Below are 13,166 nucleotides of genomic sequence, written 5' to 3' on the forward strand. Positions count from 1 at the left end.
ACTAACTGCCATTGCAAGTAAACAAATTACCGTGAGTTAGATATCTATAGTAACCTCATTAACCGCAGTTGTGGAAGTACCGCAGATGGGCCTGTGTTTCTTTTCTAGTTACGATAGCTAGCAATGTTGTTCGCGAACACTAACGTAGTGTGCATCTTGTTGGTGATAATAGCTAGCTAATGGTTTTAATCCAGGTAGTTATTGTATGAATCCTATCCTTCAAAATATAGTTAACTATGTTAAACATACATGGCCTTACTCTCTCGTTTAGCTAGCTTCTTACTGCACATGCAAATTGCAAGCTCTACTAGTTACCAGGCTAGCTAGCTGACGTTACTCCATTCAAACAATAAAATCAGGGATACTCACGGTAAGGCCCAATGTTAAAATGTATTTGCTCGGCCGAATTTCTTCCTTTAGGAAGAAATCTTATCAATTACACGAACTTGTTTAGCCTATAAATACGATGAATGTATTTTCGCCCTAATTGAGCATGAATAAAAATCTAGGGGCAGTTCGTTTCAGTTTAGGGCTCAGGCGGGGAATGTGGCAGTGAAGACACACATTGCGCATGTGTACTTACGGCAAGCGAGGAGGGACGATTTGACGGTGGTTCTGATTGGAGTCACGTTTGTAAACTTTAGGTTTTGGACTGGGATAAAACCTAGTTACACATGTCGAGACACATCAACAATACAGACGTGTATGAATAGTTACACAAACTTAACCACATAGTTATCACTATGTGCAGTGGAGGGCAGCTCGAAAGAGAGGGCACAGGCTGAGCAGAATCAGGGACAGGAATGAGTGTGCTCAAGACAGACCGATCTTGTGATTATAAGGCTGGGGTGTCCTGGACTAACCTGCCAGGTAGGAGTGCAGAGCCGGAGACGCCCTGCCCTGAGAGGTTTTGGTTCTCTGTAAAACACTGCAGACAGAACCAGGAGAAACAACAGGGGGAAGGTATCAGCACTCATCTCTGTTTCCTTTGAATGTTTACAGGTGAATATAAAGTTAAAAAGATTTGTGAAATATCCATAATACATGGTAAAGTCATCCATCCATGGCGTACATTGCTAGCTGAAGATAAAGCCATTCCAGCTGTTTATTTGTATTGCACATTATTGCAACCCAATGTATTTATTTAGCGTGGCCTTTGCATACTTCGGGTTTCAGTATACTCGAAAATATTTGATAGTAGTATGCAGTATATACACTGAACAACACACATGTTGGGGAGCGTTGTCTTCAGCGCCAGTAAATTTATCACAAACCGTGCGCATGCGCAACCTCATCTTCATGCTGCTCGGCCTCGCTCAAATAAAGCAAGAGCAACTCGGGGTGCCAGCTACACGCAAACCCATCGGAGGCCTCAAGAAAGTAATGCATTAAAATATTTATATTTCACCATAATTATTATGATAATAGCGTTTCTTTAGCGAAACATGTAATGTTCATACTTCAGTGTTATGAAAAAGGGGGTGCTGAAACGCTTGTTAGCGTTAACTAAGCAAGCTAGCTAACGTCCGATGATTTTCAGCAAAGCTACGTTTGACAGCGCATTGCAACAATACAACAAAGCATAACAAATGACTTGTCTATTGGGTTAAATATTTTGGTAATATGGGCGCGAAACGTTTAACAAGATATTAGTGTGGGCAAATTAGCTAGCTACGCAGTTGTGGTAGCAATAGCTACATGCTCTTGCAGAAATCACAGATAAAACAAGGAGGGTTTTTTAGTTATAAAATATATTTAATGAAACTGTTCGTAGTTAACTAGGGGGGGTGAAGTTAAATAGGCTGTTAACGTTAGCTACCTAGTGATACCTAAAGGATAACATATGCCCGCCATCTTTTTGGAGAATGTTGCAGTGGAGCCCATAATATCACTTATTTGGTTTTGGTGTATTCATATTTAGCTAGGTAGTCACATATGTTTACTGTAGTGAATACTAGCTACGTCTCAAATGTTCTATAAACTAGCTACGTTAGCTAGCTTTACGGCACTAGTCTGGACACTCGAACCACGGAGTGCAAAGGAGTCCGCGCGAATTGTTCCAAAAGTGTTCCAAGCTCCCTTTGCACTTCCCCCGCGCGTGACGCTGACTAGTATAGCTTGCTAGTTAGCTAAGTTACACGCGTTTTGTTCAGCAGATATCATAGCCAATTTAGCTAGATAACTAATTCCAATATTTTGCCATACGATGCCATGCCGTTACATACAGTATTGCAGCCCTTTCAGCGAAACGAATAAAAGCTATACAGCTAGTGATGACTTTTATATGTAACTAGCCATTTAGCTAGCTAACGTTAATAAACTAGTTTATGTGATTGTTTACGCGGGAGGCAGCGCCACCCTTACGTCAGCTACTAACTACCTAACGTTACTACCACTGATTTTTATATATATACACATCATTGGCTTCTACGTGCTAGCTGGCCAGCTACATTTTTTTCACGGTCAAATATAGCTATGTTTTGTCTAACGCTAGTAGCTACTACTAGTCATTGAAAGAGATACAGAACAATGTCTGTGTAGTTGTCATTCTTGAAGTGTCCTTAGGACAGATTGCATTAACGTTATCACAGCTACAGCAATTACTCTGCTCAGGGTGGTACTTGTTGCTAGAACAGCTGTGCCAGTCAGTTTTGCAGGTTGTTTGGTTATGTATGTGGTGAAATGGATTGTGGTTGCTGTAGTTTATGAATTGAATTGCTAGCAGGTTATTTAGACAGTTTTTATTTATTATTTCGTGTTATAATATTGTACCTTTGCTTCCTGTAAATTTGCATGATCACTGTAAGCTGTACCTGTCCCCACATGCCAAATACAATTCTATGGTCAAAGGAAAATGCAAGACCAAGCTACATGAGGTGCAGGCTGCAGATTGTCTATAACCCAATGTGCCTCAAACCTGGAGATGACACATCTCTCCAGGGACACATTTCCCTTTTACAATATCGGAAATATTTGTTATTGTGTGATGAAAGGCCTTACTTTCTTATCAGAATTGCTTCATTTCATGTTATTTCAGGTTTTAGCTATTATACGGTACCTATTTCATGGATTTTTGGCTGCCACACTTATGCTGAAAACTCATGGCCATCACACTGCTCTGTTTTTCATAGGTCAAAAGATCAGGCCCTGCAATGACCTGCAGTTCCCACCAGGCCACTAAAGAGCAGAAAGAACAAAACTACACTACCAACTGAGGTGTTCGTCTCCCGACCTTTCCATCTGAGAGTTAACAGAGACTCCTAGAATACCACCCCCTTCCCATCGCAAGCATGTCTGCTGTCAACTCAGCAACCCCGGCCCCTCTTCAGGGAGTCAACCCCCCACCCCCGGAGGTGACCAATCCAACCAAACCAGGTCGTAAAACCAACCAACTACAATACATGCAGAATGTAATGGTCAAGACATTGTGGAAGCACAACTTTGCCTGGCCTTTCTACGTGCCAGTTGATGCCATCAAATTGGGTCTTACGGTGAGTAGACTGTAGATATTGGGAATGGGTGTTATAATTGTCAGAAAGCTAATGCCAATAGATAGATCACTGTGCAAATTACAATGTTGACAATGCTGACAATGTTTTGCATTTTCTGTTTATCAGGATTACCATAAGGTCATAAAGCAACCTATGGACATGGGAACCATCAAAAAGAGACTGGAGCATAACTACTATTGGAGTGCCAGTGAATGCATGCAGGACTTCAACACCATGTTCACCAACTGTTACATATATAACAAGGTGAGTGCTCCAAGAGAGTAAATACAGACTGTGTCTCCTAGAAGTCCATTTATTCTGGGTTTAATATTATAGTCTAATATGTTTCCAGATTCTCCCAGGGCTACTCCCAAAGCTCTACATTTTTAAATTGATCTTAAGTTTCCTCTTTGTATTTCCCACTCATGTTTCTCACTTCCTGTTTTTACTTTGCCCAACAGCCTACAGATGACATTGTCCTGATGGCACAGGCCTTGGAGAAGATCTTCCTGCAGAAAGTTGCCATGATGCCCCAGGAGGAGGTGGAGCTTCTGCCTCCCGCACCCAAACCCAAGAAAAGCAAAAACATAGGTAATAAGCCTCTGTTCCTGAAACTATAGACCCCTATAATTTCGGATAGATCCATAGATATCTTATAGAAAATGTAGAGAAAATGGGTGCATATTGCCAATAAAATACCCCATGTACTGTGAGTTAACCACTCTAATCATTGCATCTGCTGCAGGTGGTCTGGATGGAGGCGAGTCACCATCGTCCCTATCTGGGTCTACGACACCTGTGATTGGCTCTTCTCCAATGACTGCCATCACCCCTAACGTCCCAGCTGTCCAGAGCTCGCCCAATGCTCCAATGTTACCCGTCGTCTCACAATCACAACCTCTTGTCAAAGTAAGTCACCGTACAGTTTTAATCAGGCATACAAATGTTTATTTAGTTTTTTGAATGGAACCTCATCTGTGAGGGTGTGCCTTTTTGTGTTTGTGTTTGTTGTGCATCTAGAAGAAAGGGGTAAAGAGGAAAGCAGACACCACCACCCCCACGACATCTGCAATCACAGCTAGCCGGAGTGAGTCGCCCAGCCCCGTCTCAGAGGGCAAGCAGGGCAAGGTGATGTCCAGACGGGAGAGTACAGGACGTCCCATCAAAGCTCCCAAGAAAGACCTGGTGGAAGGGGAGTTGGGCCAGCACAGCAGCAAGCGGAGCAGAATGAGTGAGCAGCTCAAGTACTGCGACAGTATCCTGAAGGAGATGCTGTCGAAGAAACACGCAGCTTACGCCTGGCCCTTCTACAAGCCTGTAGATGCTGAAGCTCTGGAGCTACATGACTACCACGAGATCATCAAGCACCCCATGGACCTCAGCACTGTCAAAGTACGCACCACAGAACAAAGCACGTACACTAGCAGAATTCACTTTTACAGTTAATCATTACCAGTGTGTTGGCTTGTGTGGTTGCTCAACTATGCGTTGTTTGGATAACACTTGCTGTTGATTTTCAGAAAAAGATAGACGTACGGGAGTATCCAGATGCACAGATGTTTGCAGCGGATGTTCGAGTAATGTTCTCAAATTGTTACAAATATAACCCTCCAGATCATGAGGTTGTTGCCATGGCCAGAAAACTCCAGGTATGTTTGGGATTTTAAATATTTCTCTGGATCCCATTTGAAAAATGTATGTAAAATTGAATTGGTTGGTTTATCGCTAATGTGTCTCTTTCTGTCACTCTTCTTTTCGCCATAATTGCCTGTGTGTCTTTGTCAGGATGTGTTTGAGATGCGTTTTGCTAAGATGCCTGATGAGCCAGTGGAGCTGAGCCCCGGTGCAGGCGGTTTGGTCAGTAAAGGCGACAACTCAAGCAGCGGTGACTCCTCCAGCTCGGACAGCTCTGACTCAGAGGAGGAGCGGGCCACCCGGCTCGCCGAGCTGCAGGAACAGGTGGGTGCGGAACAGGTGGGTTTCAGATCCGAGGTCCGTCCGACTACTCCTCTAACCTGAAGGGCTCAGGGAGGGCCTTCCTCCCACCTTCTCTGCTCACATCACAGCCATCTTATCCATTCCAAAATGCTGAGACAGAGATGGAGGGGCTGCCACCTTACATCCAGTCTAACCCCTCCCACTCTCCCCTCAGACATGCATACCACTGCTTTCTCCACTGATTCGTCATCTCCCTATTGATAGCACTTAAATGTAACCCTCTACCGCTTTAAATTGTGCATTTCAATGCACCTACTGGTACAGATGGCTTGCATGCTCTACCTAAACAAAAGCCTTCTTTTTGAAAACATCACAATGTCGTTTTTGCATTATGGTACCACACAATAGCTCTTGTCATAACATGGTGTTTTAAAATGGTTCTGATCTCTTTTTTTGGAGTTTTCTATCTTTGTCCCCTCATTTCCCTTTGGCTCTCTTACCAGTGTATCTCTGTGGAGCGCCCCAATGGTAGCGGGCAGGGGGGAAAAAACGGGTGCACCAAGCATTTTCAGGTGATTTGCTTTTCACTTCCCGGTCCCCTCCCCACTAACCTCTTATTGATCTCAGTTTATTATCAATGCCGCTATTTGACTTTTATTTTTTATTTTATTTTGCATTAGTTGAGCAAGCGGTCGAGGGTTAATAGTGGGGAGGGAGTGGCGAGTTACAGGTGGTGCGACACTAAGTGGCAGATGTGTGTGAGTTTATATGGTTGTGTAAATGTTGAATGTGTGTGTTTTCTCCCTGGTATGTTTGCTGGCTGACCAAGTAGACATATTCTTATTTCTCTCTCTCTCTCTCTCTCGATTGCCTGAAGGTTGTTTCCAACTGAAATTGAGGCAATGAAAGGAGTATGCAACTTGTTTCCTTTCTGATTTACTGGTGTTTTGGATGGGTTTTTGCGCGATCTTAAAACAGCTCTCTTCATTTTTGCTCATGTTATGCACCAAAGGGATAAAAACTGCTCAGATTGCTTACCTAGTTCCATTTAGAATTGGTAGTACAAAAATAAATACTAGATAATAAAAATCCATTGTTAAAAAGTTATAGAATAGAGTACTATTTTTGTGTAAGTTGTGAAGTAGATAAGCAATCAGTATGTCAAAGTTGATGTGAAGAGTTTCCCATGTTTGAAGTCATTGTATATGTCACAATGCAGTGTTTCCCCTATATTTATTTAGCAGCAGCGAGCCGACGCTGCTAAACTTGGCCGCCACTTCCAAAAAAATACATAATAAAAATTGTGTATGTATGCACTTTTAAAGGTATAGTGCAAGATTTTGTCAATTTTCTACTTACCCAGATTCAGATGACCTCATTTCTACCATTTGTATGGTTCTGCTTGCAGTTTGAAGGAAGTTGAAGGTAGTTTAATTGCCAAAATCTCACATTATCCCTTTGACATGAGTGACATGTTACAATGTATATTTGTAACAGAGCGAGCAGTGGCGCGAATGGGAGCCACCAGCGCACAGCCACCGCTTGCTCCTCATTTCCCTACATTGCAGTAATGCGCATCAGTTATATTTCAGATGCTGTTAACATTTAATTTTCATGCATTTTGGTGTAAATTTATTTTTTAAAGTCACCAAAAGTGACATTCTCACAGTCATTACCCTTGACACCGCTGCTGAAAAAATCTTAAGGGAAACACTGGATGTTAACTTACTATGTAGCGATTTGTTTTAGTGTACATGGCTTTCCCTAAAGTAATGCCACATTTTATATAACCTAGTTTCCTTTCGAAATAGGAACTTAAACAATTTTGTATGATTCACTCAAGTGGTAAAAAGTGGAGCATTTCTTTCTGGGAAACTCATACCCACCCCTTTTCTAGTCCCTCAGGGCTTGAAGTGCTAGCATACCCTTACGGCAGACCACTAACTCCTCTACCCCACCTCTCCCCAGCTAAAGGCCGTCCACGAACAGCTTGCCGCGCTCTCTCAGGGCCCTGTGAGCAAACCGAAGAAGAAGAAAGAAAAGAAAGAAAAAGACAAGAAGAAGAAAGACAAGGACAACAAGCATAGCAAAACCAAGACGGATGAGAAGAAGGCCAAGCCTGGGCAGCCTGCCAAGCAGGGCCAGCAGAAGAAGCCCTCAAGGAAAGCCAACAGCACAGTGACTGGCTCCAGGTAAGGCCTCTCTTTCTCTGACATATTAGGGCTCTGCTCAGCCTCTCATAATAAAAAAACACCATGAAAGCATTGACTATTTGTCATTGCTACTCTGGCTTCTTGATCTTCCAGGCAATCAAAGAAGGGGGGCCGGGGCTACGAATCTGACGAGGAGTCTCTGCCCATGGCGTACGACGAGAAGCGCCAGCTCAGCCTGGACATCAACAGGCTCCCAGGGGAGAAGCTTGGTCGGGTAGTGCACATCATCCAGTCCCGAGAGCCCTCGCTGCGAGACTCCAATCCAGACGAGATCGAGATTGACTTTGAGACGCTCAAGCCCTCCACCCTACGCGAACTCGAGCGATACGTCAAGTCCTGTTTACAGAAGAAACAGCGGAAACCCCAACGTAAGTCCTGAGATGGAAGACCTCATGCATTGAACCTCACTGATACCTTCACTGTCCTTCAGCCTGTTACTACTACTACTCCCTCTACTAAGTATTTTCTCCTACCTTCTCTTGCTTTACTGTTAAGGACCCTAGGCAAACAGAGCGACGGAGCGTCGTATACGGTCCGTTCCAAATTTTGAGCCGCACAAAAATACGTAGAACTACATAGAAAATGATGCTCCATCGCTACATTTGCGTAGTTTGCGTGAAGTGTGTAGCAGCTTTTACTCGCATCTCTTTAAGTACTAGATAGATTTTCTTTCCCTTTTTGGTATTTTTTTCTTAGCTAGATTATGTTCCTTCCCTCTACCTCATTGCATGTCTTCCGGTTGACTGCTATTTTTGATATACAGGTGGTCCCCAACCTTTTGAACACCTAAAAATGAATTTTCTTCCGACCATTTGGTTTTTGGTCAGTGGCTGCTTAGGTCAACGAAATAACAAAAAATGATTGCCTTGTGTACACGTAGCCTAACTGAACACAAGGTACTGTTTGCCAAATTCATGCCATTCTGGATGTAGATGATCTATGCTGTATACATGGACCTCCTGTATAAAATGTTATGGGCCTGAACATGGTTTGCTGTTGTGTTGCTAATATCGGCTCCTACTCGGACCCAGCGCAGTGGATTCAGGCAGTGTGTCATAACGTGACAGATAACTCCTATACAGTCCTCGCTTAACAGCAAATTTAGCAAGTGAGATGGAAGTTTGTTCAAGTCCAAGAGTGTAAAGTCTCACCTGTGCTTTGAACCTGCTGCCTGCCCTCTGTAGTCCTCCAGGTTGTAGGCTTTAGGCATTAGGCGCTAGGCCGTAGCTGTGAAGTAGCTAGCTAGCTGTCACCACATCGGCGGGGGTCCGGGCAGGAAGGCCATGGTGCTCACAGCGTGCCGCTGTGTGTCTCCTGCAGCGGCCGCTGGGGGCAAGGGAGCGAGATCCAAGGAGGAGCTGGCTCAGGAAAAGAAGAAAGAGTTAGAAAAGAGGCTACAGGATGTCAGCGGCCAGCTGAACAGTAACAACAAGAACAAAACCGACAAAAAGAAAACATCCAAAAAAGGTACCATAGCGTAAGGGACAGCAGGAGTTGCGTAGAGTAAGGACGGGGGCACGTGGACCCTGTCTTGCTTCCCATTTTAACCTAGTTCACCCATTCATTGTTGGTATCCTGTGGTCCAGGAAGTTCGTCATCTGATCTTTTATGGTTATAAATCTATATATACTATATCATATATTTATTAGGGATGGGCACGGTTATTAGAAAATCTGAGCAGACGTTAGTATTTGAGTTAGGGTTGGGCGGTATCCAGATGTCCATACCTTTCCTGTACCATAACCGGGTTAACCTGTATTACTGGCAGTGCACACATTGCAGCTATTTCTTTTTAAAAAAAAGTAACTATCCAATAGCAGACGCTTGCTAAATACTAACAAACACAAGAAAAGATAAACTACATTTAAGGACTAACAGCCCAGCTCAAAGTTATACAACTATCTCAAAAGGCTACTCACACTTGATCCAGAAGGGGATTGATTGTCTCTGCTGTTAACAAGAAGCTTGATATTTCTAGCCACCTAATGTTATAGCTAGAAAGTTAGCTAACCAAATGCATAGATGGAGCCCTGAGCTGGAGAAAATGTCATTGGCACATCTTTGATGGTTAACTTCTAAAAAACAATAAATACGTTTGGACGGTATTGAAAATCATACCTTCAGTACTTCAAAATACCCTGAATACTTGTGAAAGTATACATAAAATACACATAAAAAATTATCTATATGAAATTCTTAATTCAATAAAACAACATTTTGAATGTAGATTTTGATGTGCACCCCACAAAAATATATACCGTAGCCTACACGGGTTTCACACGTTTATTGTCGGCCAATGAAAGTGTAATACAGTTAGAGGATCCATGTGTAGCAAGCAACATGTGAGATCTGACTAATCAAAGCAAAATGGAATTTAAATTATTGAATTAGGTTGCCTAAATGATCAGGTAGGCTGTTTAATCTTATTGGGGTTGTGGTAGACAACGATGGAAAGTGCAGCAAATGGCTTCAATTAGTCTAGGTAGCGGGTTGTCTTAGCTAACGTCTTTACATTGATTTGATGCAGTCACGACGGGCCCTACCAGATGGGATGATAGAAAACTTATGGCATTTACAGGTTTGTCTAACTAGCGTGAGTCTGTATGGCTACTCTCTCTCCCTCCCATGTCAAACACCATCCCATGCTTATCCCCCGCGCTGCTGCAACCAAGCAGAGCGGCACCTCTCCCAAGTCACGCAGGCTGCGCAACAAGCCAGTTCCCAAGTTGACATTTTTTTGAATATATTTTTTTACATCTATTTCGACTATCTGGATTTCAGAAAAAATGTAATTATATTATTTGAAAAGGGAAATTTATTTAAAATGCCCATCCCTAATATTTATTGAGTTGGACAGTTGTATGGTTACTGTAACAATGTAATTGTGTGTGGGGGGGTCCTGTCATTTCATCTCCTGTCTCTTCAACACTTGTCTTACCGTGTGTGTATGAATGAATGGATTTTCTTTTGTCAAACTGCCAGTTGGCACCCCATCCTTTTACAGAATTAATTGACACACAAACAAACCTTACAATGATTCACAGTGGTAATTCAACAGTGATAATATTTGTGTGTTAGCTTTATCAATCATTTAAAAAATGCAAGTCCATTTAAACATGAGTAAAACATTTGTATGCGCTATGATACCCATCTGAGAAAGTATTTATCTTTAGCATTTGCACCTGATTTACATAGATATGTAATACGTTTGGCCACGTCTCATGCATGATCCTCTTACTCTCTCTTTCCAGAGAAGGGCGCTGGGTCCGGTACCGGTCCTTCACATCTCAGCGGCAGCAGTAGCTCTTCAGACTCGGGCAGCAGCAGCTCCAGTGGGTCCAGTTCTGACAGCAGCGACTCCGACTGAAAAGCGCCGCCCAAACACTCGCTGGGAACTATTCCTTTTTATTTTTGCCCTGTGTATAAAAAAAATGAATAAACATTGTATGCAGTCATAGTGATTTCCCCCTTCTAAAACATTTAATGAGGAAAAAACAACAAAATGTAATGTCAGAAACAGAAGAAAGAAACATGGGGAATTATAGATGACTTGACAGGGTTCTTTTTGTTTCCACTTACTTTTTAAGGGATGTGTTCAAAATCGACCAAACATAAAACAAGCATTTTGTAATACACTCTTGGATGAATGCCAGATGTCTTTTTTTTCTCCTAATACAATCATCAACATGCATCTCAATGTGAAGGAGTTGTTGCATAGTTATCAAGACAGCGCAGAACCCCATATCCACCTCCTAGCTTCAGCCCTGCTACATAAACAATCTATTCAATTACTTTCACTGAAAAATAATCAACACTTCTCATCCAGCTTCACAAGTATTTTTCATCCTTGTGATGAGGGCCCTCTTGAAATAGGTTTATCTCTGTTTTGGGTTGTTTCTCCAATCATTTGACTTTCGACAAATACTGAACCATGTTTGCCTGAGGGGTACATTTCAGATTATTCTGAACAATCATGTTGGGTGTCCTCAGCAGCATATACAGTCAAATTGAATGATCTGAAGATTTTCATTTAATAGTGGAACTTGATTGCTGTTATTCTTTGTATGATGACTGACATGGTCTCTTTTTTCCCCCGGCAGTATGTAAAGTTTTAGCAAAAATGTCTGCTCGATGGTAACTGGTCTGAGAGGTTATTGACGAAGATTTTAACTTAAAGAGTTTAGACTTTTAAGGCTTTTGGGCAGAAGAAATTACCGTAAAATAATTCACTCAACAGTTGGTTTCATTACTCATAACATGACAACCACTAGGCGTGATGGCCTCCTGTACATGTCTTTCCTGGCATGTCTCTTGCTTGATCTATCATCCTCACTGAAGAATGTATGTATGGTGCCATGAATGATTGTGCTCCACCATGTCAGTGATATTGTGTACATCACTGCTTTATGTAAGATGGGACGGTCAAAACTGTACATAGCTGACCTCTGTGTACATTTTTAGTACAATGGCCTAGGAACATGAATATTGCAGAGCACACCCGCTATCTGTTGGTGCTTTATTCCAAACAGAGCAGTGCCGTGTCCCCTGATCTTTTTCTCTGTTGATGTCAAGTTTGGACAATGAAAGCAGGACAATATTGTAAACAATGTGAGTCTTCCTCAGAAGTGTAGCGTATTGATTTATGAATGTAATTTGTTACCTCTGGGTCCCTTGTTTTATTGTGACTAGATGCCACAGCCTCGTATGACTTCAGTTTAGTTTTCATTCAACTCATCTTTTATTTTTGTCTTAGTGAACAAATGGTTAATTATTCATAAGAGAATATCATGACAATTTATTCCACTCCTGTAAGAATGCATATGATTATTTCATGAAGTATAATTTGTGGTCAGTTTTTTTCTGGAATTTGTTGAAAATAACTTGAACATTGAAACCACTTGGGATTTTCTTTACTGTTAACAAGTTGATACATTATACATTTGGTCATATGCATTATTTTGGGCTATGGTGGAAATAAATATTTGTGTAATTTTGTGGCTTGTCCCACATACCAGGTTGCACTTAACTACAAAATTCCCCAAATGATCTTGTATGCATTTCTCTGCCTATACCAATGTTCTCCAGTACAGGCCCTATCAGGTTTTTCTAAGAATGTCTTTTAGAGGCAAAACACAAAATAACAAATATATATATACACACACACATATATATATATATATATATATAACTTTTAGTTAATTTCTAGGCCCTGGTCAAATATAATAGTTCCTTTTTATATTTTCAAAAGCAAATGTTTACTTTTTATCCTAGATGTGCATGCAAGTTTATTGTAATTTTCTTATACCCTTTTTTGAGCTGTTATAGTATCTTCCTGTAAGTGTCAGTCATCGAAACATATCAAGGATTCAGTGTAAGTAGTTTTAGGCTTGTTGATTGCAATATGGGACTGAGGGTGGTATTTGGGGGGTGGGGACTGGAGGTAGAAGCTAACATTTAATGTAACCGCTAACCTGGAATCAGGTGAAATATTTTTTTTTAAATAAATTCAAAAGACCCTATTGAA

General features: G+C 41.7%; 2 protein-coding genes across 10 annotated transcripts in view; one reads left to right on the forward strand and one right to left on the reverse strand.

Moving 5' to 3' along the window:
* LOC129818519 (WD repeat-containing protein 5-like) overlaps window positions 1–550 on the reverse strand; it is a 39,801-nt gene extending 39,251 nt beyond the window's left edge. Inside the window, exon 1 of the mRNA XM_055874509.1 lies at window positions 370–550. The gene's annotated coding sequence lies outside the window, so the exon portion shown is untranslated. The remainder of the gene's footprint in view (window positions 1–369) is intronic.
* Window positions 551–553: 3 nt separating this feature from the next.
* On the forward strand, window positions 554–13,166 carry LOC129818516 (bromodomain-containing protein 3-like). 9 transcript variants are annotated; one of them, XM_055874492.1, is made up of 13 exons: window positions 554–1,002; window positions 3,132–3,491; window positions 3,618–3,755; window positions 3,953–4,082; window positions 4,237–4,400; window positions 4,512–4,883; window positions 5,012–5,140; window positions 5,277–5,465; window positions 5,933–6,001; window positions 7,398–7,621; window positions 7,736–8,010; window positions 8,963–9,109; window positions 10,894–13,166. In XM_055874492.1, the coding sequence occupies exons 2-13, from the start codon at window positions 3,291–3,293 to the stop codon at window positions 11,007–11,009; spliced, it is 2,154 nt and encodes a 717-aa protein (XP_055730467.1). In that variant the 5' UTR covers window positions 554–1,002; window positions 3,132–3,290; the 3' UTR covers window positions 11,010–13,166. The 9 variants fall into 9 exon arrangements, with proteins under 9 accessions (XP_055730467.1, XP_055730468.1, XP_055730466.1 ...); XM_055874493.1 differs by having other exon boundaries at window positions 554–963; XM_055874491.1 differs by lacking the exon at window positions 554–1,002 and adding an exon at window positions 1,274–1,380.

This window comes from Salvelinus fontinalis, chromosome 21, assembly GCF_029448725.1.
Source record: "Salvelinus fontinalis isolate EN_2023a chromosome 21, ASM2944872v1, whole genome shotgun sequence".
In the NCBI taxonomy this organism is placed as follows: Eukaryota; Metazoa; Chordata; class Actinopteri; order Salmoniformes; family Salmonidae; genus Salvelinus; species Salvelinus fontinalis.

Excerpts from the sequence above, each read along its gene's own strand:
- LOC129818516 (XM_055874492.1), top strand. The coding sequence starts at position 3,291 with ATGTCTGCTGTCAACTCAGCAACCCCGGCCCCTCTTCAGGGAGTCAAC. Across the intron at positions 4,884-5,011 it reads TGGACCTCAGCACTGTCAAA|AAAAAGATAGACGTACGGGA; the intron begins GTACGCACCACA and ends GTTGATTTTCAG. Across the intron at positions 5,141-5,276 it reads CCATGGCCAGAAAACTCCAG|GATGTGTTTGAGATGCGTTT; the intron begins GTATGTTTGGGA and ends TGTCTTTGTCAG.